The sequence below is a fragment of the Neoarius graeffei genome, chromosome 9, assembly GCF_027579695.1.
Source record: "Neoarius graeffei isolate fNeoGra1 chromosome 9, fNeoGra1.pri, whole genome shotgun sequence".
NCBI classification, from domain to species: Eukaryota; Metazoa; Chordata; class Actinopteri; order Siluriformes; family Ariidae; genus Neoarius; species Neoarius graeffei.
In genome coordinates, this window is record NC_083577.1 from 18017068 (window position 1) to 18038720 (window position 21653).

The 21653-nt window shown below is 41.4% G+C and overlaps 1 protein-coding gene across 5 annotated transcripts in view; it reads left to right on the forward strand.

Annotated features, from left to right (window-relative positions):
* The first annotated feature begins 322 nt into the window (after positions 1-322).
* Positions 323-21653, forward strand: part of LOC132891144 (uncharacterized) — a 54739-nt gene continuing 33408 nt past the window's right edge. For all 5 annotated transcript variants that reach the window (XM_060928604.1, XM_060928602.1, XM_060928605.1 and 2 more), the window contains exons 1-4: positions 323-478; positions 20226-20350; positions 20589-20954; positions 21150-21408. In XM_060928604.1, coding sequence (XP_060784587.1) covers positions 412-478; positions 20226-20350; positions 20589-20954; positions 21150-21408 — 817 coding nt within the window. In that variant the 5' untranslated portion in view covers positions 323-411. The remainder of the gene's footprint in view (positions 479-20225; positions 20351-20588; positions 20955-21149; positions 21409-21653) is intronic.

Consider the following 21653-nt stretch of genomic DNA (forward strand, 5'->3'; position numbering starts at 1 on the left):
GTGAGAAAGAGAGTGCAGGCAGGGTGGAGCAGTAGGAGAAGGATTTCGGGAGTCATTTGTGATAGGAAAGTCCCAGCAAAAGTGAAAGGTAAGATGTATAAGACCGTAGTGAGACCAGCTGTGATGTATGGATTGGAGACCGTACCCTTAACGAAGAGACAGGAGGCAAAGTTGGAGGTGGCGGAGTTGAGGATGTTAAGGTTTGCGATGGGAGTGACAAGGTTGGACAGGATAAGGAACGAGCACATCAGAGGGACAGCACATGTGGAGAGCTTGGGAATTAAGCTAAGAGAGATGAGACTGAGATGGTATGGGCACATCCTGAGAAGAGATGCAGAGCATGTGGGAAGGAGAATGTTGAGGATGGAGCTGCCAGGCAAACGAAAATGAGGAAGGCCAAAGAGGAGATACATGGATGTGGTGAGAGAGGACATGAAAGAGGCAGGTGTGTTGGAGAAGGATGCGGAAGACAGGCAAGGCAAGTTTATTTATATAGTGCATTTCATACACAGTGGCAGTTCAATGTGCTTTACAGAGGTAAAGGCAAAACAGTAAACAATAGAAAATAAAATTACATAAAATAAAGGGGGAAGAAGAAAGAAAAAAATAAGAATTAAACAATAGTAGAAATAAAATAATAAAATGAAGTAAAAGTTCAGTAAAAAACAGCAGAATAAAATAGAATAAAAGTTAAGTAAAGTTTAAAACATGCAAAGACTGTAAAAGTTAAGTAAAGTTTAAAACATGTAAAGATGATGATATTTATCAGTTAGCAGAAAGCATCTGAGAACAGCTTGGTCTTTAGTCTAGATTTGAAGCTACCAACAGCAGGAGCATTTTTGATGTCCTCTGGGAGTTGGTTCCATAGCTGTACTGCATAGTAGCTAAAAGCTGCTTCACCACACTTTGTTTTAACAACAGGTTTTACCAGTAAATTTTGCTGCTGCGATCTGGTAGATCTGATTGGGTTAGGCCGCTGCAACATGTCAAAGAGGTAATTGGGCCCTGTACCATTTAGAGATTTGTACACCAGCAACAATGCTTTAAAGTCAATTCTGTAGCTTACTGGAAGCCAGTGAAGGGACCTTAGAATTGGAGTAATGGGCTCTGTTCTTTTTGTTCGTGTGAGAACCCTAGCCGCTGCATTTTGAATCACCTGAAGTCGTTTGATGGTCTTTTTTGGCAGGCCTGTGAAAAGGCCATTGCAGTAGTCAACCCTACTAGAGATGAAGGCATGTATAAGTTTTTCCAGATCATTTTTTGACATAAGTCCTCTTAGTTTGGAAATGTTTTTTAGGTGATAAAATGCCGATTTAGTGATTGCTTTCATGTGACTGTCAAAGTTTAGCTCACTGTCAATGAAAACACCAAGATTTTTAACCATTTCTTTTGTTTTAATCCCCTTTGTGTCAAGAATAGTGGTAATCCTGAGTCTTTCATCTTTTTTCCCAAATAGAATTACTTCTGTTTTATCTGTGTTCAGCTGAAGAAAATTTTGTGACATCTAGTTGTTGATTTGGTCGATACACTGGTAGAGACATTCAAGGGGGACATAATCATTAGGTGATGGAGCAAAATAAATGTGGGTGTCATCTGCATAGCAGTGATACAAAATTGAGTTGTTCTTGATAATTTGTCCAAGTGGGAGCATATAAAGGTTGAATAGTAATGGTCCAAGGATCGACCCCTGGGGGACACCACAGGTCAAGGACATTGATGTTGAGGTACAATTTCCCATGGTAACAAAGAAGCTTCTATCTTTTAAGTATGATTTTAACCAATTGATAACTTTACCAGTCAACCCAACCCAGTGTTCAAGTCGATATAGCAGTATGTTGTGATCAACAGTATCAAAAGCTGCACTGAGGTCCAGTAACACCAGAACCGATGTTTTGCCTGCATCAGTATTAAGACGTATGTCATTTATAACTTTAATCAGCGCTGTTTCAGTGCTATGATTGGCACGAAATCCTGACTGAAATTTATCAAAACAGCTGTTTGATATCAAGAAGGCAGTTAATTGATTGAAGACAATTTTTTCAAGGATTTTCCCGATGAATGGTAGATTTGATATTGGCCTGTAGTTGTTCAATACTGAAGCATCCAGCTTATTCTTTTTAAGTAGGGGCTTTACAACGGCTTTTTTCAGGGACACAGGAAAAATGCCAGTCTCTAGGGATGTATTTATGATCTGAAGCACATCTGTAATTATGAGGTGAAGAAGAGACTTAAAAAAGTTGGTGGGCAGAATGTCCAATTCAGATGCTGAGGAACTGAGATTTTGTACAGTTTTTTTCAAGAGTCTTGTAATCAATCAAACAAAATTCTGACATTGTGTTGAAATTGTCTGTCTGTGTCACTGGTGATTACAGCTTTTCAGTTATTTGCAACTGAGATATATTATGAGCAATATTCTGCCATATTTTATCAGACAGGGAGCAATGGAGACGAAAGATCCGCTGTGGCAACCCCTAATTGGGAGCAGCCAAAAGAAGATGATGATGATACCAGTAACTTAAATACACAATACAAGTTACATGTATTAATCTAAATGCAGGTAAACGATGTTTTATATCCAAATAAGAGTCTAAGCTTACCCGTCTGTGTTCTCGCTTCTTGAAGGCCGATCTTGTGGCCGATTGTTTTGAAACAATCTGACTTTCAGTTGTTCGTTCAGTTCTCCGTTCATTCACTTCTTCCACGTAAGGGCAAGATGGCAGCAATATCCAGTTTAGAAATAAGACGGCTGGTCCACTCATTCTCTATTTTGTCCATACGGAGTACTCCACCATTACTGCTTGGCTCAGGCAATTACTAAAACCCGGGACGTCACCGGTTTTAGCAACAACCGCAGGGAGGTCACTGCCCGAGCGATATGTCACGTCCCATTCCATCCCAGGTTTTAGCAACAACCCTTGGCTCACTCCGGGAGGACTGGTGCAACTGAACTTTGCTTTTGAAAAAAATAAATAAATACTTTCCTTTTCTTGTAGTTTTCTTTTTCTTTTATTGTTGGTACTGCACCCTCTTTCAATACGGGCTTATAGCCAACGCTCCTCAACAGATAAGAGGTTACATACGAGTCCTCAGTAAAATGTGCAGAGCAGAGGAGAGACCACTTCATAGCCGCCCAATGTGCCCGTGAACTTCTTGCAAAACGTGTCCAAATCTTTGCAGTTTGAACATTCTTGGACTATGAATGCAACGTAAATCCACCTTCTGTCGTGTTGCTGGTGGGTGCAGCAACACATCTACGTGGCATAGCGATAAATTAGCTCAAAATGGAAGATCGGAGTTGCAGTCAGCTCTGTGTTTTAGTATAGCGGAAATGGCAATGAGACCGATAGACTTCCTGCTGTGACGTTACGGACGTCAAGGTCATTCACTCAGACCGCTACCTATATACATCACTTTAATCATAAAAATTACTATATTAGATTTATTGTTAACACTTAAAACTATTCCTGTGCCATTGTTGAGGTCTCAAGGCATTTATAAATGAAAGTGAGGCTATGGCTCTGTGTATATGCTTTAAGCACAGTGAAATTCCTCCTCTGCATGTAACCCATCTGAAGCAGTGAACACACACGTGAGCAATGAGCACACATACATACCCAGAGCAGTGGGCAGCTATGTTAGGGGAGCAGTTGGGGATTAGGTGCCTTGTTCAAGGGCACTCCATGGCTGCCCCATGTTAACCTAACCGCATGTCTTTCAACTGTGGGGGAAACCCACGTAGACACAGGGAGAACATGCAAACTCCACACAGAAAGGCCCCTGTTGGCCACTGGGCTCGAACCCAGAACCTTCTTGCTGTGAGGCGACAGTGCTAACCACTACACCACCGTGCCACCACTGGAAGCACACAATTGTATATAATGTCTTTGTATCCTGTAGTCTTACTATTTCCCTTCACTGGAACCCAGAGTGCCAACCTGTTCCAGCATGATACACCTGTACACAAAGCAAGCTCCATGAAGACATGCTGTGTTAAGGTTGGAGTAGAAGAACTCGAGACCTCAACACCACTGAACCAGGGGTAGACAGTAATGAAGTACATTTACTTGAGTAGTACTTTACTTAAGTATTTTTTTTGGAAACTTATGACTTTAACGTTTCCATTTGTTGACTTTTCCATTTGAAAGACAAATATCGTACTTTTCACTCCACTACATTTCTATCAAGGTCCTCGTTACTATGAAGCAGCTTTGAAAGTGGATTTTTTTTCTTTTCTTTTCTAAAACGTGATTGATTTTTTTTCGCAGATGACACTGAGACAGCCTATCAGTAATCACTAGGGTCACATCACGTCCATAGACTGGATAAAATCAAGATCAGTGATTTCTCAGCCACATTATTTGAACACGATCAGTTGATAGCAGAATGGAAGGAGGTGGTTCTTCTGGGGAATGCTCTGGGGAAAGGATTAAAGATTCGTTTCATTTTAAATGTTTGCTTTGTTTGCCTAAAACAAACCACATCATGGCCTCCAAAAACTCGCCATCCAACCTTCAGAAGCATATTGAGGTCTGTAAATGTTTTATTCCAAGAGAAAGCTTGCAATGAAGTTGTCTGTGCTTTTAGAGCTAACGATAACGTTACAATAGCTATGCAGTCTGGTTAGTCAAATGATTTCTATGGATTTGCCCGCCAAGTTGTCCACAGCTAATGTTAACACATAGCTATTTAACTTGGACACTCTTAGCATGTAAAAACGGAGTTACGCTAACATGAATAATGTTAACTTATCTGAAGTCCTTTCAGAAATATGTTTTAGCATAATCTTGCCAAATAAACAGAATGTAGAAATCTTTCTTTTCTAGTATCGTTAGCTATCCAGTATGATTTCAAGTTTGAAAAGCGTTTGCTAGCATATCAGGTGTCGCTTCACTGACTAGCTAGCTTAACATTAAACCACCATGATGGCACAGCATGCATTCATTTTATGAATTCACATTTCTGTCTTTGGTAACATTAACTTTGCAGCTTTTGCGACCTTGCATAATTACTATAGCTACCACGTATTTTTTTTTTTACCAGTAGCGAAAGAGAAAAACTAGCGAGCATCTTATTGATGATTCTGCTTGGTTGTAAGTTGTGTTTCATTTTGTAACATTCTACCAGGTGTTTATTCTACATGTTCTACAAGTCAGTAAATCCAGTCGGTTGTTTCAGAGGCATTAGGTTTTGTAAGCGGTGTGGCAATAATACAACAATGCATTGACAGAAAATGTACTTTTAATACTTAAATATTTTTAAAAGCAAGTACTTCTGTACTTTAACTTGAGTAAAAATTTGACTGGACAACTTTCACTTGTATTGAAGTAACATTTGACCAGTGGGATCTGTACTTTGACTTAAGTAATGAAGTTGGGTACTTTGTCCACCTCTGCGCTGAACACCTTTATTTGGGATGAACTGGAACACCGACTGCATTCCAGGCCTCCTCACTTAACATCAGTGCCTGATCTCACTAACGCCTTTGTGACTGAATGAACACAAATCCCTACAGCCACGCCCAAAATCTAGTGGTTTGCATTGTCTTGTTGAAATATCCCTGGAAAAGATGTCGTCATGAAGGCAGTATATGTTGCTCCAAAACCTCAATTAACTTTTCTGCATTAATGCTGCCATCACAGAAGTGTAAGTTACCTTTGTCAAGGGCACTGACACAACTTCATACCATGACACACCCTGGCTTTTGGACTTGTTCCTGGTAACAGTCTGGATGGTCCTTTTCGTCTTTGGTCCAGAGCACACGGCGTCCATTTCTTCCAAAAAAGGCCTGGAATACTGATTTGTCTGACTACAATACATGTTTCCACTGTGTGATGATCCATCCCAGATGCCTCTGAGTGCAGAGAAGCTGGCAGTACTTCTGGACACAGTTAACATAAGGCTTCCTTTTTGTGGTTATATCAGTTATAAATCAATGATGGTTCTTGATTCAGTGTCATTGAGGGATTGGAGATCACAGATGTTCAGCTTAGGCTTGTGGCCTTGCCCTTTATGCACTGAAGTTCCTCCAGAATACCTTCCAACATCTCATCTCATCTCATTATCTCTCGCCGCTTTATCCTGTTCTACAGGGTCGCAGGCAAGCTGGAGCCTATCCCAGCTGACTATGGGCGAAAGGCGGGGTACACCCTGGACAAGTCGCCAGGTCATCACAGGGCTGACACATAGACACAGACAACCATTCACACTCACATTCACACCTATGGTCAATAAAGGCTACGTTTACATTAGACCGTATCTGTCTCGTTTTCTTCGCGGATGCACTGTCCGTTTACATTAAACCGCCTGGAAACGCCGGGAAACGGGAATCCGCCAGCATCCACGTATTCAATCCAGATCGTATCAGCTCCAGTGCTGTGTAAACATTCAGAATACGCGGATACGCTGTGCTGAGCTCTAGCTGGCGTCTCATTGGACAACGTCACTGTGACATCCACCTTCCTGATTCGCTGGCGTTGGTCATGTGACGCGACTGCTGAAAAACGGCGCGGACTTCCGCCTTGTATCACCTTTCATTAAAGAGTATAAAAGTATGAAAATACTGCAAATACTGATGCAAATACTGCCCATTGTGTAGTTATGATTGTCTTTAGGCTTGCCATCCTTCCACTTGCAAGTGGTAAGTGATGTGCGCTGGGATCACACACACAGCAGCTCAGTCCCGAAAACACTGCTAGTGTGCTTCACTCGCGCGCTCTGTGAGCTGCACAGGGCCGGAGTGCGCACCCTCCAGAGGGCACTCGCTGTTCAGGGCGGAGTGATTTGGAGCGCAGGATGCCTGCGGAGCCGAGCGTATCCGTGTATTGGTATTGTTGTGTGCACGCAAATCGTGTATTGGTGTTGCTGTGTGCACACTAATCATTTTAAAAACGTTAATCTGATGATCCGCTGATACGGTCTAATGTAAACATGGGCTTAGAGTCACCAGTTAATCTAACCTGTATGTCTTTGGACTGTGGGGGAAACCGGAGCACCCTGAGGAAACCCACGTGGACATGGGGAGAACACGTAAACTCCGCACAGAAAGGCCCTCACCGGCCACGGGGCTCGAACCCGGACCTTCTTGCTGTGAGGCGACAGTGTTAACCACTACACCACCATGCCGCCCCAATTAACATTTAGTAAATAAATAATAGAGTCTCAAACACAGTCTCTTTATCAGTGCTCCACCGCAAATGTGGTCTTGGTACAGATGTGATATTAAATTCGCACAGCAGGACAGCTGTGAAACCCACTCGGGCAGATGTAACCCGAGAACCTACACAGAAGATTAAAAACAAAATTAAGTATTATTTCAGCAATCTTTTCTTGTTTCTTGTCTGTTTGATTGAAATTGGTTACTTACCAACACAGTTAGAAAACCACAAGATGGAACTACAGATAAGACAGGTTTTGCAGAATAGTCTCTGGAGTTGTGTGCAAATTTTCTAAAACTGTCATGATCCGCCCCGGACTTCCACCCCGGAGATTTACTATCTCCCAGTTCAGCACAATCCGGATCCGGGATGGGACTTCCTGGTCTGCTCTGCTGTGTATAAATAGGCCGGTCTCAGAAGGGGACTTTCCAGAACGTCTTGTTTGTTTCTCTTTTGCTCTCTGTTTTGCCTAGTCTTAGCCACTGGTTTTTGCACTCATGTTTTGTCGGTTTTTCATGTTTTTTGTCTCCAGTTTTTGTCAGAACTATTTTTCATGTTTCTTTTTTTTCATATTAGCACTTTGGCCCAATCCCAATTCTAATTTCTACCCCTACCCCTCCCCCTTCCCCTCCCCCTTCCCCTTGGCCCTTCCCCTTGAAACTGAGCTACAAGGGATAGGGCTTGAAATTCAACCCTTACGTATTGGGATAGCCCTTCAACGATCGCATACGTCATCGCGTACCTCCGTCAGCGTTTACGTTAGCAAAACGCGACCAAATGCGTCATTGGCTGCGACCAGCCGCTACAGTCAGAGCCAGAACCAGAAATCTCTGCTGGCAGGGTGTGATTTGTTAACTAACACCACTGAATGGGATATCTTTGGCGCTTCGTGCACCACATCCGACAGAATGAGGTGTCAGAACACTCATGTAAACAATAAAAGCGAGAATAACAGAACAAAATGTACGCAGTAAAGCAACCGAAAACAATACTCACTCCCAAAGCTTTTTAGCAGCAGCTTGGATTTCAGAAATCACTGCTCATTCTCAGCTCGAAAGCGAATCAAGCGGCGTGTTTCCTCTGGATAACAACTTAAAACACGTAAATAATGGAGAAAATACATTTATGACAATCTTTCACCGCGGGAACCGCCATCTTTCTGAAATCCGCATGAAATCTCGCTGAAATCCGCATGGCATTGTGGGAAATCACTCAAACCCCTTCGTTCAGAGTCAGCTCCAGGAAAATCTCCGTTTGGAGGGGTACAGAAGCCCTACCCCTTCCCCTACCCCTCCGCGTTAACTGGGATTGGGATACCCCTACCCCTTCACGTGAACGCGCAAAATGGAGGGGAAGGGCCAAGGGGTTGGTCCAAGGGGTGAAATGGGATTCGGCCTTTGTCTACCTCGTTGTCTGGATTATTTTTGCTATTTTTGTTCGTTGACTCTTTTCTGGACTTTAAATAATTTTTTATTCATTGGATTTTCTGGTTTGTGTTCTGCTATTGGATCCTAACTCACCACATCTCGCCACCCTTAACAAAAATAAAACAAATACAGACTTTAATGAATGTGACAACAGCTGACAGTTTAATAGAAAGCAGTCAACATCTCACATTTAACATTCGGATTAACCTCAACCACTAATCAGTGCACCATGTAACCACTAGTGGTAGTTTCAAATGAAATTTACTCATAGTGTGTGTAATAAACATGATTTACAGATAAAGATTCATTACTGTAGGCATTTTTAGGGCGTTCAAATAATTTATTTCAGTCAGAAAACCAAATTCTAAACCTCTAAGATGAAGATATTGTGCATTATGCAGTGATCATCACAGTGGTGTTTTAAAGGTGCAGGAAGTAAATTTATTTGGTTCTTTCCAAGATTAGGTTTTTAAGGGTTAATAGGTGGGGTCAACATTTTAATGATTTTTTTTTTCCTTTTTGAGCCCATCCCGTATTATCACCCATCATCACAAAGCTCCACCCTATGACCTCCAGTGGCCTGTAGAGTAAACTTCAGCCAGAGATACCAACTTCATCTCCCAATAGAAAGGCCTAGGATTATCATGAGCATGACATCACATCTGAATTGTGAATTTGAGAAATTCTGTACTGATCATGTGCAAGAGCTTATCTTTGCCTAAATAATCCACAGCATTACTTCATGTTCACTGAAACCGAAAACCCTGCTGCCTGAGCCCCTAAGGAGCGGCATGGAGAGCCTGAGGGTAACTGTATTTCCATGCACTGTAGACTTGTTTATGGACAGACTGACAATAAAGCTCTCTTGAATCTTACTCACCTCTTTGGCTGAGGCTGTGGAACATGTTGACTCTCAGTTTGAGTCACATGACCAGCTTCATACACACCTTCATTTCTGATTTTCTCAGGACTGTACTGATAAAATAATCTGTGTTAGACGAGACCATGGCGCGCGCTGTCAGTCCAAACTATCATGCACTGTTACATCAGACAGTCATGTGCTTGCAAGATTGATTAATTGATTGATTTGTGCTGTTGTGTGTGTTCTGCCTACAGGCAGGTCCTTCCTTATAGCTCCCATTCCATGGCGCGTCTCTTGACCATTACATAGGGGCCGCCATTCTTTACTCTGTCCAACATTCCTGTTCGGGGTCTTCCAGGAGGCCTCCTCCCTTCTATTCTCTCCTCTATTACTAGCGGGAGAAGATCACCATGCTGTAGGAAATGACCAAGCCATCTACTCTGTCTTCTATTGATAATAGATATGATGGCTCTCTTCTCACCAACACATCACAGTACTTATTCGTTGTTTACTTTGTCTGACCAAGAGATGTTCAAGATTTTTCTCCAAAAGACACATCTCACAGCTATCCAGCTTCCGCACATCCTCTTTCTTCAAAGACCATGATTCGGCTCCATCCAGTAGAGTACTCCAGATGACAGTCTTAATACACTGCAAAAAAATTATATCTTAGCAAGTGAAAATATCTTGAAAATAGTTGAAACGATCTCGCATTTCTTATTAGAAGAATACAAGACACCAATTCTGAGATTATTAAACCTAGTTCTAGATTCTAAGATGTCTTATCAAGTAAAAATATCTGTCCATGCAGCAAGATAATTTCACTAGTATTAAGTAATTTTCTCCTCAAATTCAGTTTTCAGTTTTTTGCAGTGTAATTCTCTTCTTCAGATCAAGGCTGAAGGCTTTTGTGAGCAACTCCTTTCATTTAGAAAATGCATCATTCTCATGCGCTATTCTTGAACTGATGTCTTTCTCACAATATCCATCCTGGGTAATCAGACTCCCAGGATAGTTGAAGTATGTTACTTGGCTTAGTTGATTGCCCCCAAGGAAGATTGTGAATTCCTCACCAGGTGTCTTACTGATTTTCATTACCTTGGTCTTCTTAAAGGTCCCCTTGCATAATTTTTTCATTAATTGTGCGGTGGTCTCTAGTATGAATGAATGCCCTGTGAGCCGGTTTTGGTGAAAAAAAGCTGTGGTTCTCCTGTTTCAGGCTGTTCTAGTTTGGTGGAGGAGTGGGTGGCGGGAGAATGACAGGATTTCAACTCTTACTCATTAATATTCATGACATGTAAACGTGTTACCTCTGATTGGCTAACAGCAATCAGTAAATGTGTTACCTCTGATTGGCTAACAGCACTGTGATGCTATCTCCAGTGGGTCAGAACAAGCGGATGTGGGTGTCTTTGTAAAAACTGTTTTGATTGGCTATTATGGTCTTGACATCGATGTTTTGACCAATAACAATGTAGATGTGACAGCGGGGGCGTGGCTGAGCGTCGGTCTGTGAATGGAGGGCGGAGTCAGGGAAGGTAAGTTGCAGAATCACTGCACCTGACGGGAATTAACGTGTGTTTGTGTGTCTTCCCCAGTGACCGCGCCCTATAAGAGGAGAGGGAGAGCAGAGGAAGGGAGCTCTCCCCAACCAGAACGCTTGTGTGTGTGTGCACGTGTGACTGGGAGGGATTCATTCATTCACTCATTCATTCATTTATTTATTTAATTGAATACTCCCTGCGGCAGCGGCTCTCATCAAGGCACGAGGCATGGAGCGGAGCTCGCTTCGGGGTGTGTGTGGGGGGAATAACGTCCCCTGGCTGGGAGCTGACGGGCCCTGGCAGCGCTGGTTCATTTGGGAGCGGGCAGGGGTCGCTGGCTACCAAGTCTGGGGAGGCTGGGACCTAGGGTTAGGGTTAGGTGAATTACGTCCCGAGGCGCGGAGCTAGCCCGCCCACACTGCAAAAAGGAATTTCAAGAAAGTAAAAAAGCCTTGTATCAAGGAAATAAGTCTTATTTTTTGTCCAAAAAGAAAGTTAATCTTGTCAAGCATGTTTTGCATTGGAAAAATAATCTAATTTTAAGAAAGCATGGCTAACTTTTTCTTAATAAGATATTCCAGCTACTTTTGAGCTAGAATAAACCAGTAACAGGGTATAAAAATGCTTTACAATAAAACCCAGTGGAGCAACAAGATTATTTGCCTCGTTTTAAGAGTAAGACCACTTGTACAACTTCTCAATTTAAGAATGCCAAGAAACAAGAAAAATTATCTCATCATCTCTAGCCACTTTATCCTGTTCTACAGGGTCGCAGGCAAGCTGGAGCCTATCCCAGCTGACTACGGGCAAAAGGTGGGGTACACCCTGGACAAGTCACCAGGTCATCACAGGGCTGACACATATGGCCCTTTTCCACTACCCTTTTTCAGCTCACTTCAGCTCGCTTCAGCTCACTTCAGCCCGACACGGCTCGCGTTTCGACTACCTTAGAGCAGCACGACTGAGCTCGCTTCAGCCCTGCTTAGCACCCAAAACTCGCACGGTTTTGGAGTAGGGCTGAAGCGAGCCAAACCGAGCCAAGTGGGGCTAGGGGCGTGAGGAGACACTCCCCTGTGCACTGATTGGTGAGGAGGAGTGTCCTCACATGCCCACACACGCCCCGCAAGCACGCTGGGATCTGTAAACACCGTAAACCCGGAAGAAGAAGAATTACGAATTACGAGAATTTCTGAAGCCTTATGCGCCTCGCCTCATCTATACGCTCTTGCCAGTATCTGTTTGCGTTGTCGGTGACAACAAGCCACAGCACCAAGACCAGCAACACTAACGACTCCATGTCCTCCATGTTTATTGTTTACTATCCGGGTCGTGAGACTACCGCTTAAACGATCACTGATGTCACTGTTTGCACCGCCTAACGACATCACGTGACGTCCACCCACTTTCGCTAACTCCACCCAACGTGTCCACCCACTTCCAGCCAGCACGGTTCAGCGCGGTTGTAGTCGAAATGCAACTCCAACAGCCCCGCTCAGCTCGACTCAGCCCAACTCAGCACGGCACGGCTCAGCCCAACTCAGCCGCATTGGTAGTGGAAAAGCGGCAACAGACACACAACCATTCACACCTACGGTCAATTTAGAGTCACCAGTTAACCTAACCTGCATGTTTTTGGACTGTGGGGGAAACCGGAGCACCCGGAGGAAACCCACGCGGACACGGAGAGAACATGCAAACTCCGCACAGAAAGGCTCTCGTCGGCCACGGGGCTCGAACCCAGACCTTCTTGCTGTGAGGCAACGGCGCTAACCACTACACCACCATGCTGCCCACAAGAAAAAAAAAAGGTTGTTTATTTTCATTTATGTGTTCTCAGGCCATCTGAACCTGGCAGAACCTGCTGCTTCATATCTAACATATTAAGATGACAGCAGGCTAGCCTATACAACATGATACAAATAACCATGCTGGCCAAAAACTGCATGGCTCATAAACAAAACAAAATGACCAAAAATGACCAAAATGAAATGACTCTTGACTCAACTGCATTCTCAATCACAATGTAGCAATGAATATGGTTTATGCAGTAGGATCCTGCAAACATCAGCATAAAGACTGCTATTAATTAATTGATTGCTGATCTGCTGTTTTATCATTCAGATTAAAGTTATTTTGATACATGAAAAGAAAAAACAATCATGAAACAAACAAAAAAAACAGCCAACAGTTTGTCTATGAGAGATCAATACATTAAACAGTGTGCCTTTTACAGTTCATCAGATGAGGCTCTGTGTAGCCCAAGCACATCTCCCAGATAATATTTTGTAGGAACATATGTCACATCCTTGTGAGTATAACTGTAATATGGAGTGAAATCTACCAGACTATCAGCAGTTATTAGTTCAGTTGCTTGTGCCATGTTTGGAATCTCTATTGTATATGCCATGTAATTTCTAGCATAACAAACAGTATTATGCTGCTGGAACTCAAAACAATATAATGATGAGTTAATTACACAGATATTGCTCAAAAGTCCAAATTCAGGTAAATCATTGGAATTAACAGCAGTCACAAGTAATGTCTTCTCCCGTATATATTTATTACCGTTTAGATTAATCAATTTAACAGACACTGCATTGTTTGTCATCATTTCCAAGGAAAGCCCTCATTTTTTCTTTTAAATATGACGTTGCGTATTTCTGATGTTGGTCCCAATGCACACTCATTAAAAAAAATTGGGTGTTCAGAATGGCTTACATTTTGGCAACATTCATACATTTGATTATGCCTTATCAAAGACTTGCAGACATTTCTAAAATTTAGTTTTGAGGCCCACTGTTTGAAAAAACAATGTTTTGATTCGAATCTCATGCACATGTGACGGACCATTGGTCCCAGGAACTTTATCTGCGATGGAGCATGAATCAAATAATGCTGTTTTGGGGTAATGTTGTTATCAGGGAAAATATTTTTCATATGTTTTAAATGCTGTTCAATTAGTGTTTTCAACTTGCTAATTGTCTGTAGACCAATGACAGGAGCAAACAAAATTTTAACAATTTCTATGAGTTCAAGAATTATTTTGTAGTATTCATTATCTTTAACTGTATCAATAAGAAATGGCAATATTTTTAGTAGAACAATCATTTGGCCTGAGGACTGCTTCAACTTATTATCACTTGAAGCTAATGTGCTGTAAGCTATAGGGCTTGGTTTGTCTCTGACATCAAGTGGAGAGTAGGGAAATCCAGTTAATGCAGTATTGAGGACATCCAAGTCTAGCTGACCTAAAATAACTAAGTGTTTTATCACACACTTTATTTCTAATGGAGCAATGCCTTCAAGAATTATATGCATCATACAGTATCCTGGGGTGTTTGTAGGATCAAGTTAAAGGCTGGAAATTCTACCAGCTTGCTCCTTCTGTTGATGCCAAATTTAGTTTTTAAACTGTTTCTAAGATACTCAGTATTTGCCTTCTCAATGTCACCACACTGCCGAACATGTCTTTCTAGTGTCCTGAGCTCAAAGTTATCCTCGTCAAAATACATTTGCATGTCCTCAAACGAACATTCACACTGCCGGCACTTACTATAGGCAAAGCCAACACTCTCTTTAAATCCACAAAGCTCATGTTGTGCTAAAGTGTCTCCACATATCGAAACCAATGCTCCAAATATTTCACGTTCACCATTCCCAGTTTGAATATTAACACCACCATATAGCATTACCAAGTCCTCATACTGTACAACCTGCCCGAAATTCCATCAACTCCACATTCAGACAGCTCGCTCTTCTTTGCAATAGCAAGTAGACGGATTGGAGCTAGTTTTGATCTATATTTTGGATTAATGTTTCCCAATGTATAATAAAACATTAGCAACTTATTCTTGGAAGCATGAGATCCAAGTGGGTTGCAAATTTCAATTTCATCAGAGTAAATGATTATCTGTAAAGCAGAGGGCCGGGCTGAAAATAAAGGGTGTGATTTCATGAGCTCTCCATCTATGATGTCATACAAATACCCATTTCTGTATTTCTGCGGCTGATCTATCATTTCCAAAACCTTTGGATGGGACAATAACTGTTCTAAACTTTTGATCAGAGGTACGTAATGAAAACATTTGGGTATTGTAGAGAGGACCCTTTTTGTCCCTTTTTTCTTCAAGCAGGCAGTATACCCAACAGAAACCTCCTCTGACTCCACAAAATTGAAATTTTCCTTAATCACATTGTCCTGCCTGTATGTTGTCGCAACAGAGGCAAATGGATCCTCAATCCGGTCAAATACTGCCATCGCTTCCTTTTCAAGTTCACTTCCTTGATGTTGCTGGAATACAGTTTGTAGCTGACTCCTTAGATTAGTCATGAACAGAGCTTGGTATTGCTGCATTGCTGCCAAAACGTCATTCACACCTTGCTGAAAAACAGGCAAGAAAGGAGAGCAAATCAAATCCAAAAACAGTCCAGTTTTAAAATTATTGTGTAATGCTTCCTATAGGGAAAATGACCATAATTTAATTTAATTTATTTAGCTTTTGCCATAGGAAGATCTATATATATATGTACATACATCATGGCATGGGAAACCCATTTTATAGAGATTAATAAGTGTAACATCAACACAACAATGCTTTTTCAACTAATTGATAAGACATTACAAGTAAATTCAAAATATGGATTTATCTTAACTAGATAGCAGAGAGCAAATACAAGCCATTATAAAATATCACATCTCACGGATTGATACAAGTTATGTTGCAGCAAAGGGAGACTAATAAGATAACTGCATGTTTAAAAAAAAAGTTTTTGATTGTAAATATCACAATATTTTAAACACAATGTTTTAAACTGCAGGCACCAGCACAAATGTGCAAGATTCAGAGTGAGATGTAGGCCTATGCCTAATACAGTTCACAGCAAGAGCAGTCAAGGCTACCACCTTCGACCTCATTTCCAAGACTGGACTTGTCATGCAGATAATCAACAAAGCCACAGATTAAATAAATGTAATAATGTTGTATGTAGACAAACCTGTGAAAGATGGTGTTTTTCTCTTGCAGTCAACATAATAGCAGTAGCTTGTCTGGCCAAAGTGTCACGCTTGGTGTCATCCTTTTAAAAAAAAAGAAAATTCAGTGTGTAAAACAATGTTGTCACAAACACATATGCTGTCATAAAACAGCATTTTATAACAATCAAGTTGAGATTTGTATTGGTCTGTTGAGATACACTATATTGCCAAAAGTATTTGGTCACCCATCCAAATTATCGGAATCAGGTGTTCCAATCACTTCCATGGCCACAGGTGTATAAAATCAAGCACTAGGCATGCAGACTGTTTTTACAGTTTGGAGCTGGCCCCTTCCTCTTCCAACATGATCGTGCACCAGTGCACAAAGCAAGGTCCATAAAGACATGGATGACAGAGTCTGGTGTGGATGAACTTGACTGGCCTGCACAGAGTCCTGACCTCAACCCGATAGAACACCTTTGGGATGAATTAGCGCGGAGACTGAGAGCCAGGTCTTCTCGTCCAACATCAGTGTGTGACCTCACAAATGCGCTTCTGGAAGAATGGTCAAAAATTCCCATAAACACACTCCTAAACCTTGTGGACAGCCTTCCCAGAAGAGTTGAAGCTGTTCTAGCTGCAAAGGGTGGACCGACGTCATATTGAACCCTATGGATTAGGAATGGGATGTCACTTAAGCTCATATGTGAGTCAAGGCAGGTGAGCAAATACTTTTGGCAATATAGTGTATAAACAAAAAGAATGATGATAGGGCTTAGCTCAGAGGTGTCTAAAAATATAACTAAATATGGCCCACTCATGAAACTTGGGCTGTATTCAAAGCCACATACTGCATACGACACCAGTATACACTGTATACTGTTGTTTTCAGTAGCGCCCAGTATGCGACAATTTATGATTACATTTATAACATGCTTTGCCCCAGGTGTTTGGTACTGCTGCGCTCTCAAGGTGCTGATGCTGACTTAGTTCATTCATTTGTTTATTGTACTGTTTTACTGTTATTTTCTGTAGTAAGTATTTCCACACAAAGCTGGTGGCAGACAGCGTGTTATGTGTCTCATTAAGATGGCAGAGCCAGAAGTTATTATATTAAGAGCATTCATAATCAGACATGCTTGAATTCATGGCGATTTGTGATTGTTAATCAACTAATAAAAGCACCCGGTTTGGAAAAGTTTAGACACCCCTGGTTTAGTTGAATGTAGTTGTGTACTGAAGGAAACAATAGGATTCCCTTTGATTGACATGATGCAGAAGAGTCAACTACAGCAGGACATGGAACATCCGGAATATTCAAAGTTTTATTTAAGGTACTATCAACAGTCTGGGACAAGGCAGGATGACTTGGAGAGGTACAGGTGCCATCGTCAAAGCCAGAGTACAAGGACGCAGTACTGTCAAATGCTCCAAAATGTTGTGGAGACACTGAGTACGGACAGGGCTGCACTCTGTTTTCCTCAGTCAATAGATCTTCAGCTTGCACTCTGTTTTCCATCACTGCTTCACCCGTTTGATGCTCTCTGTTTTCCACCGTTGCTGGCCTGTATGCCCACACGTTTCTGTTCACCGCTGATGAGGCTTCCCGGCTTGAGGTCACTGTTGCTGTCCTCTCTCTCCCTGACTTGCTGCTGCCACTTTCCAGATGTTCACAATGGTTTCTTTGAATGTGATACCATAGTGAGTTGTAGACTCGATACTCTTTGGAACATCCGTCGATTCCACAAACAACGCGAAAATCTGGACTACGACTATGAGCAGAATTTATATGACTCAATAAAGATTTGAGAGTGAGAGCCACAAACACAAAGCAAATAACACAGCGCCAAATCATTTTCCCGCCTGTTTTTAGCCTACATTAGCTAGCTGCCGTGTACCGCTCTTGCCTCTGAACCCAAGATGACCAGGTGATACATCATGTGATACCAAGGGTACGTAGCATAAATCCGTGCCTTATAAGGACAGAAATGACCTTCTATTTATTAATGATCACGTAGATGTGACTCGATTTTAATAGTTATAAAGTAACATGAACTTATTTAGATAAATATACTTTGTATAAATGCAAAATAAACTTATTTAGGCTGAGCGCCTAGCCCCGCTCCCTCTGTGCAGATGGTACAATCCACCGTGTTGCGCTCTTTTTTTTCCTCCTGAAGTCCATTGCATTTTGAAAATAACCGCGTGTGCACACTTCGGTGGTGTGCGGCTGCTGTGAATCCATCATTTTAAAGTGTCATATGTGGATATCAGTGGAGTCGAATTATGGATAAACTGGATGATGTTTCAATTGCCACACTCAAAGGTATGCTACAAGGGTTTCTTTTAAGTCGTACTGATGTTATATTTTACGTAGCTAACCTACGTAGCTTAACGAGAGAGGCTAATGGGCTAAGTGACATAAAAACGAGCTAGTACTTGGTAGGGCTTGGTGCATGATGACCCCCATCTAAAAACATGTGAAGTCTATTTGGGCTTTGGGACTGTTGTTGTATTTTCTTATTTCTTATTAAGGGCTGTAAATGCTGAAAATACAGTAACACCTGGTCAGTTGTAAAACATCAGCTGTTAAGATATTGGTCTAAAGCAGTGTTTCTCAAACTTTTTCAGACCAAGGACCACTTTGTCCCAAAAAAAAAAATTTCAGGGACCATCTGTCAACACCCCGCCCCACATAACACACACACACACACACACACACACACACACACACACACACACACACACAGACCATACAGAGATGTGTACTATTAGGTGTTTTTAATTGAAAAAATTATGGTTAACTAAATACATTAAAGGCCTATCCATTCCATATCCTCTGTGTTTTTTAAAGGCAAAAGTATGGAGGTTTAAAATTCAGCAAACAGTTAATCAGAACATTTCATATCAATAGTTCAAAATTGTTCAAAACTAGGAGGAACATGAATGAACTGAAATGAACAAAACAAATTTTAGATTTAACAGATTACACTTGTCTTCTGCGCAAAACTGACTTTTTTTTCTTAATGGGAGGAGTGGTGCTGATGCATACTAAGCATCAATGATTTAATATCTGGTTCCAAGCTGGACAGCTTTAATCTGAGATTGGGGGCCACATTGACTCGGTTTCGTTTTTTAGTTTTCAACCCAACCAGTGCTGAAAACCCAACCTCGCATCTGTATGTGGATGAAAATGGCAGGAGTGTTTTTAATGCAGACTCAGCAAGTTTGGGGTGTTCTGGCTGCACATGAACCCAGAAATTTGTTAGTGATTTTTCCCTAAATGCCATCTTTAGGGAGCCATCCACTGCAATGTCCACTAGGCTGTCAACCTCTCTTGCCACTTCTCCATCCTTGTTGTTTCACTTTCAGAAAATTAAAAAAAATCGCCATGAACACGAGCTAGTTAGGATTAGCCTATTACATATATGTTCAGAATTTTCGTTTGCTTGTTTTCAGGTCTGCCTGCCTGTTTGCCTGTGAGGCAGAGATTTGTGAGGTGACTGTTGCCTAGAGACAAGAGGCGGAATAAGAGCACATGCACACTACAAGTTTTATGTGGTGCAAATTCAGATGCAGAACTCTTTTTAAATAATAATAATGATGAAATTACAGGCCCGTTTGATTGCCGTTAAAAACAAGATTGGATAAATTAAACTTTCTAATAATGTTACAAAGCATACGCTAGCTTATCTTGAAAACGCTGACTACATTTGTAGATCACCTCGCGGACCACTTGAGATCTCTCGCGGACCACCAGTGGTCCGCGGACCACACTGGTCTAAAGCACATCACTCTGATTTTGATTGTGTTTGTCTCATATGTACATCAGTCCAAGGCGCCTGAGTGCTATTTATTAAATCTGTAACATGTTTGTTTAAAAGTGCTATAGCAAATACTTGCATGTATAATGTATTTAAGTAAAATTTAAAAAAAAAAATTGTCATTCTCTATCAAGCATTACAAAATATGAAATATGAATGCATTTTATCTAGCAAGGCTCTATAGTCACTCTTACTGTAGTTTGCATGGCTTGAATATAGATATATCTAATTTATAAATGCTGTCAAGTTCACTCACTGCCCTTGAAGTAGAATGGTAGTGTGTAGCAAGACTGAGCAAAGTGTCCAAACAATGCTAACTGTACAAGAGGTGTCAGGGTGTTGAGTTGGCAAAATATCCTCATCTGCTATGTTCAAATCTGAAGGAATTCAATGATAACATCAGTTTATTGGTCCTGACTGTAACTTGTCTATATTGCAGCTGCTAATATTGGAGAAGACTTATTACCTTCACTTTCCCGAGATGACATCAAAGATCTGTTTCCTGGTCCTGAAAATTTCTTGAGGCGCCAGGCTATATGGCTTGTTGTGAATAAAGATGAAAAGGTAAGGTCTGTCTTTCACAGTATGACAGAACTGTTTAACAGTACAACAGATTTTCCAATATCACAGAAATGTTAAGTAACTTTAATTCCGGTCCATATACCGGTACATAATATTTCATTATTTTAGACATTTCTGCTTTGAGTCCCTTTCAACAGTCCAACAAGTGCCCTTTTCAAGTTTTTTTAATCCACTAAAAGATAATGTTATTCAATAAAATGTTTGTGTAAATGTATTGTAGGTGGATGCTGCTCCTGAAATTCAGCAGTCACCCCCCACTGGAGGCAGCGACCTTTCAAAAGAGGAGGCCAGTACTTCTAAATTTGTGACTATGTCCAACCCAGAATACATAGTCTTCACAGACCGTGAGCTTGAACAGGTGAGACGCTCCTACTTTGAGCAGAAACGGCTGGGGACTGAGCACAGCGTGGCCTTATCCAAGGAGCTCCTCTGCCAACTCATAAGAAACACTATGACTAATATGATTTCTATTGCAAGAGCCACAGAGGACTGCAGATACCCCACCAAACATGAGGTGAATGCCATGGCAAAACGATTGGTGGATTACTATCCAATGATAAAAGACCGGTCATCAAACAGTGAGTGGGTGAGTAGATTTTTGTCACTATTGCTTGTTGATGGTATGATGTTAACTGTAAGATTTTGATAACTTCTATTCATACAGTGCTAAACCATAACAGAAGGTTCAAATGGAGCTAGACTTTGCTGAAAGCTATAATTACAGTATAATAAAACTTGGGTCTCTTGTCATTTTTTAATGTTTACTATGGATGCCTCACAGGAGCATGTTGCTAAAAAGCTCATGAAGAGACTCTCAAATCTCAGAAGTCCAAGGAAGGCCAAAGTTCCTCCTTCGAAGAAACCACGACAAGATGTGGAAGTCAGTTCAGACATTTCAACCACTGACTATGATGGAGATTCCAGTGCATCCACTATTATTCTGGAATGGTCACCTGTTAGTCCCATGGGCATCTCAGTGCTAGATCTGTCACCTAGAGCTAGCACCCCACTGCAGAGCCGGGACAGCAGTGATGAAACATGTATGTATTGTATCATTTTGGTTGAGTTAATTCACATGACATACCGTACACTGGACATTCAGCAGCTTTAGAATCTTTCAGTGTCTGTCCAAAGGCATACGGTATGTATTCTATTGCCCAATGTTTTGCTTTTATATCAAGTAACATGAACATTAATTAATTCCTTCCACTTCCTGAGTTTCATTATACTGACAACTTGTTAGTTTGGAAGTCTCATATCCTCTTTCCACCATAACTTCCCTCTA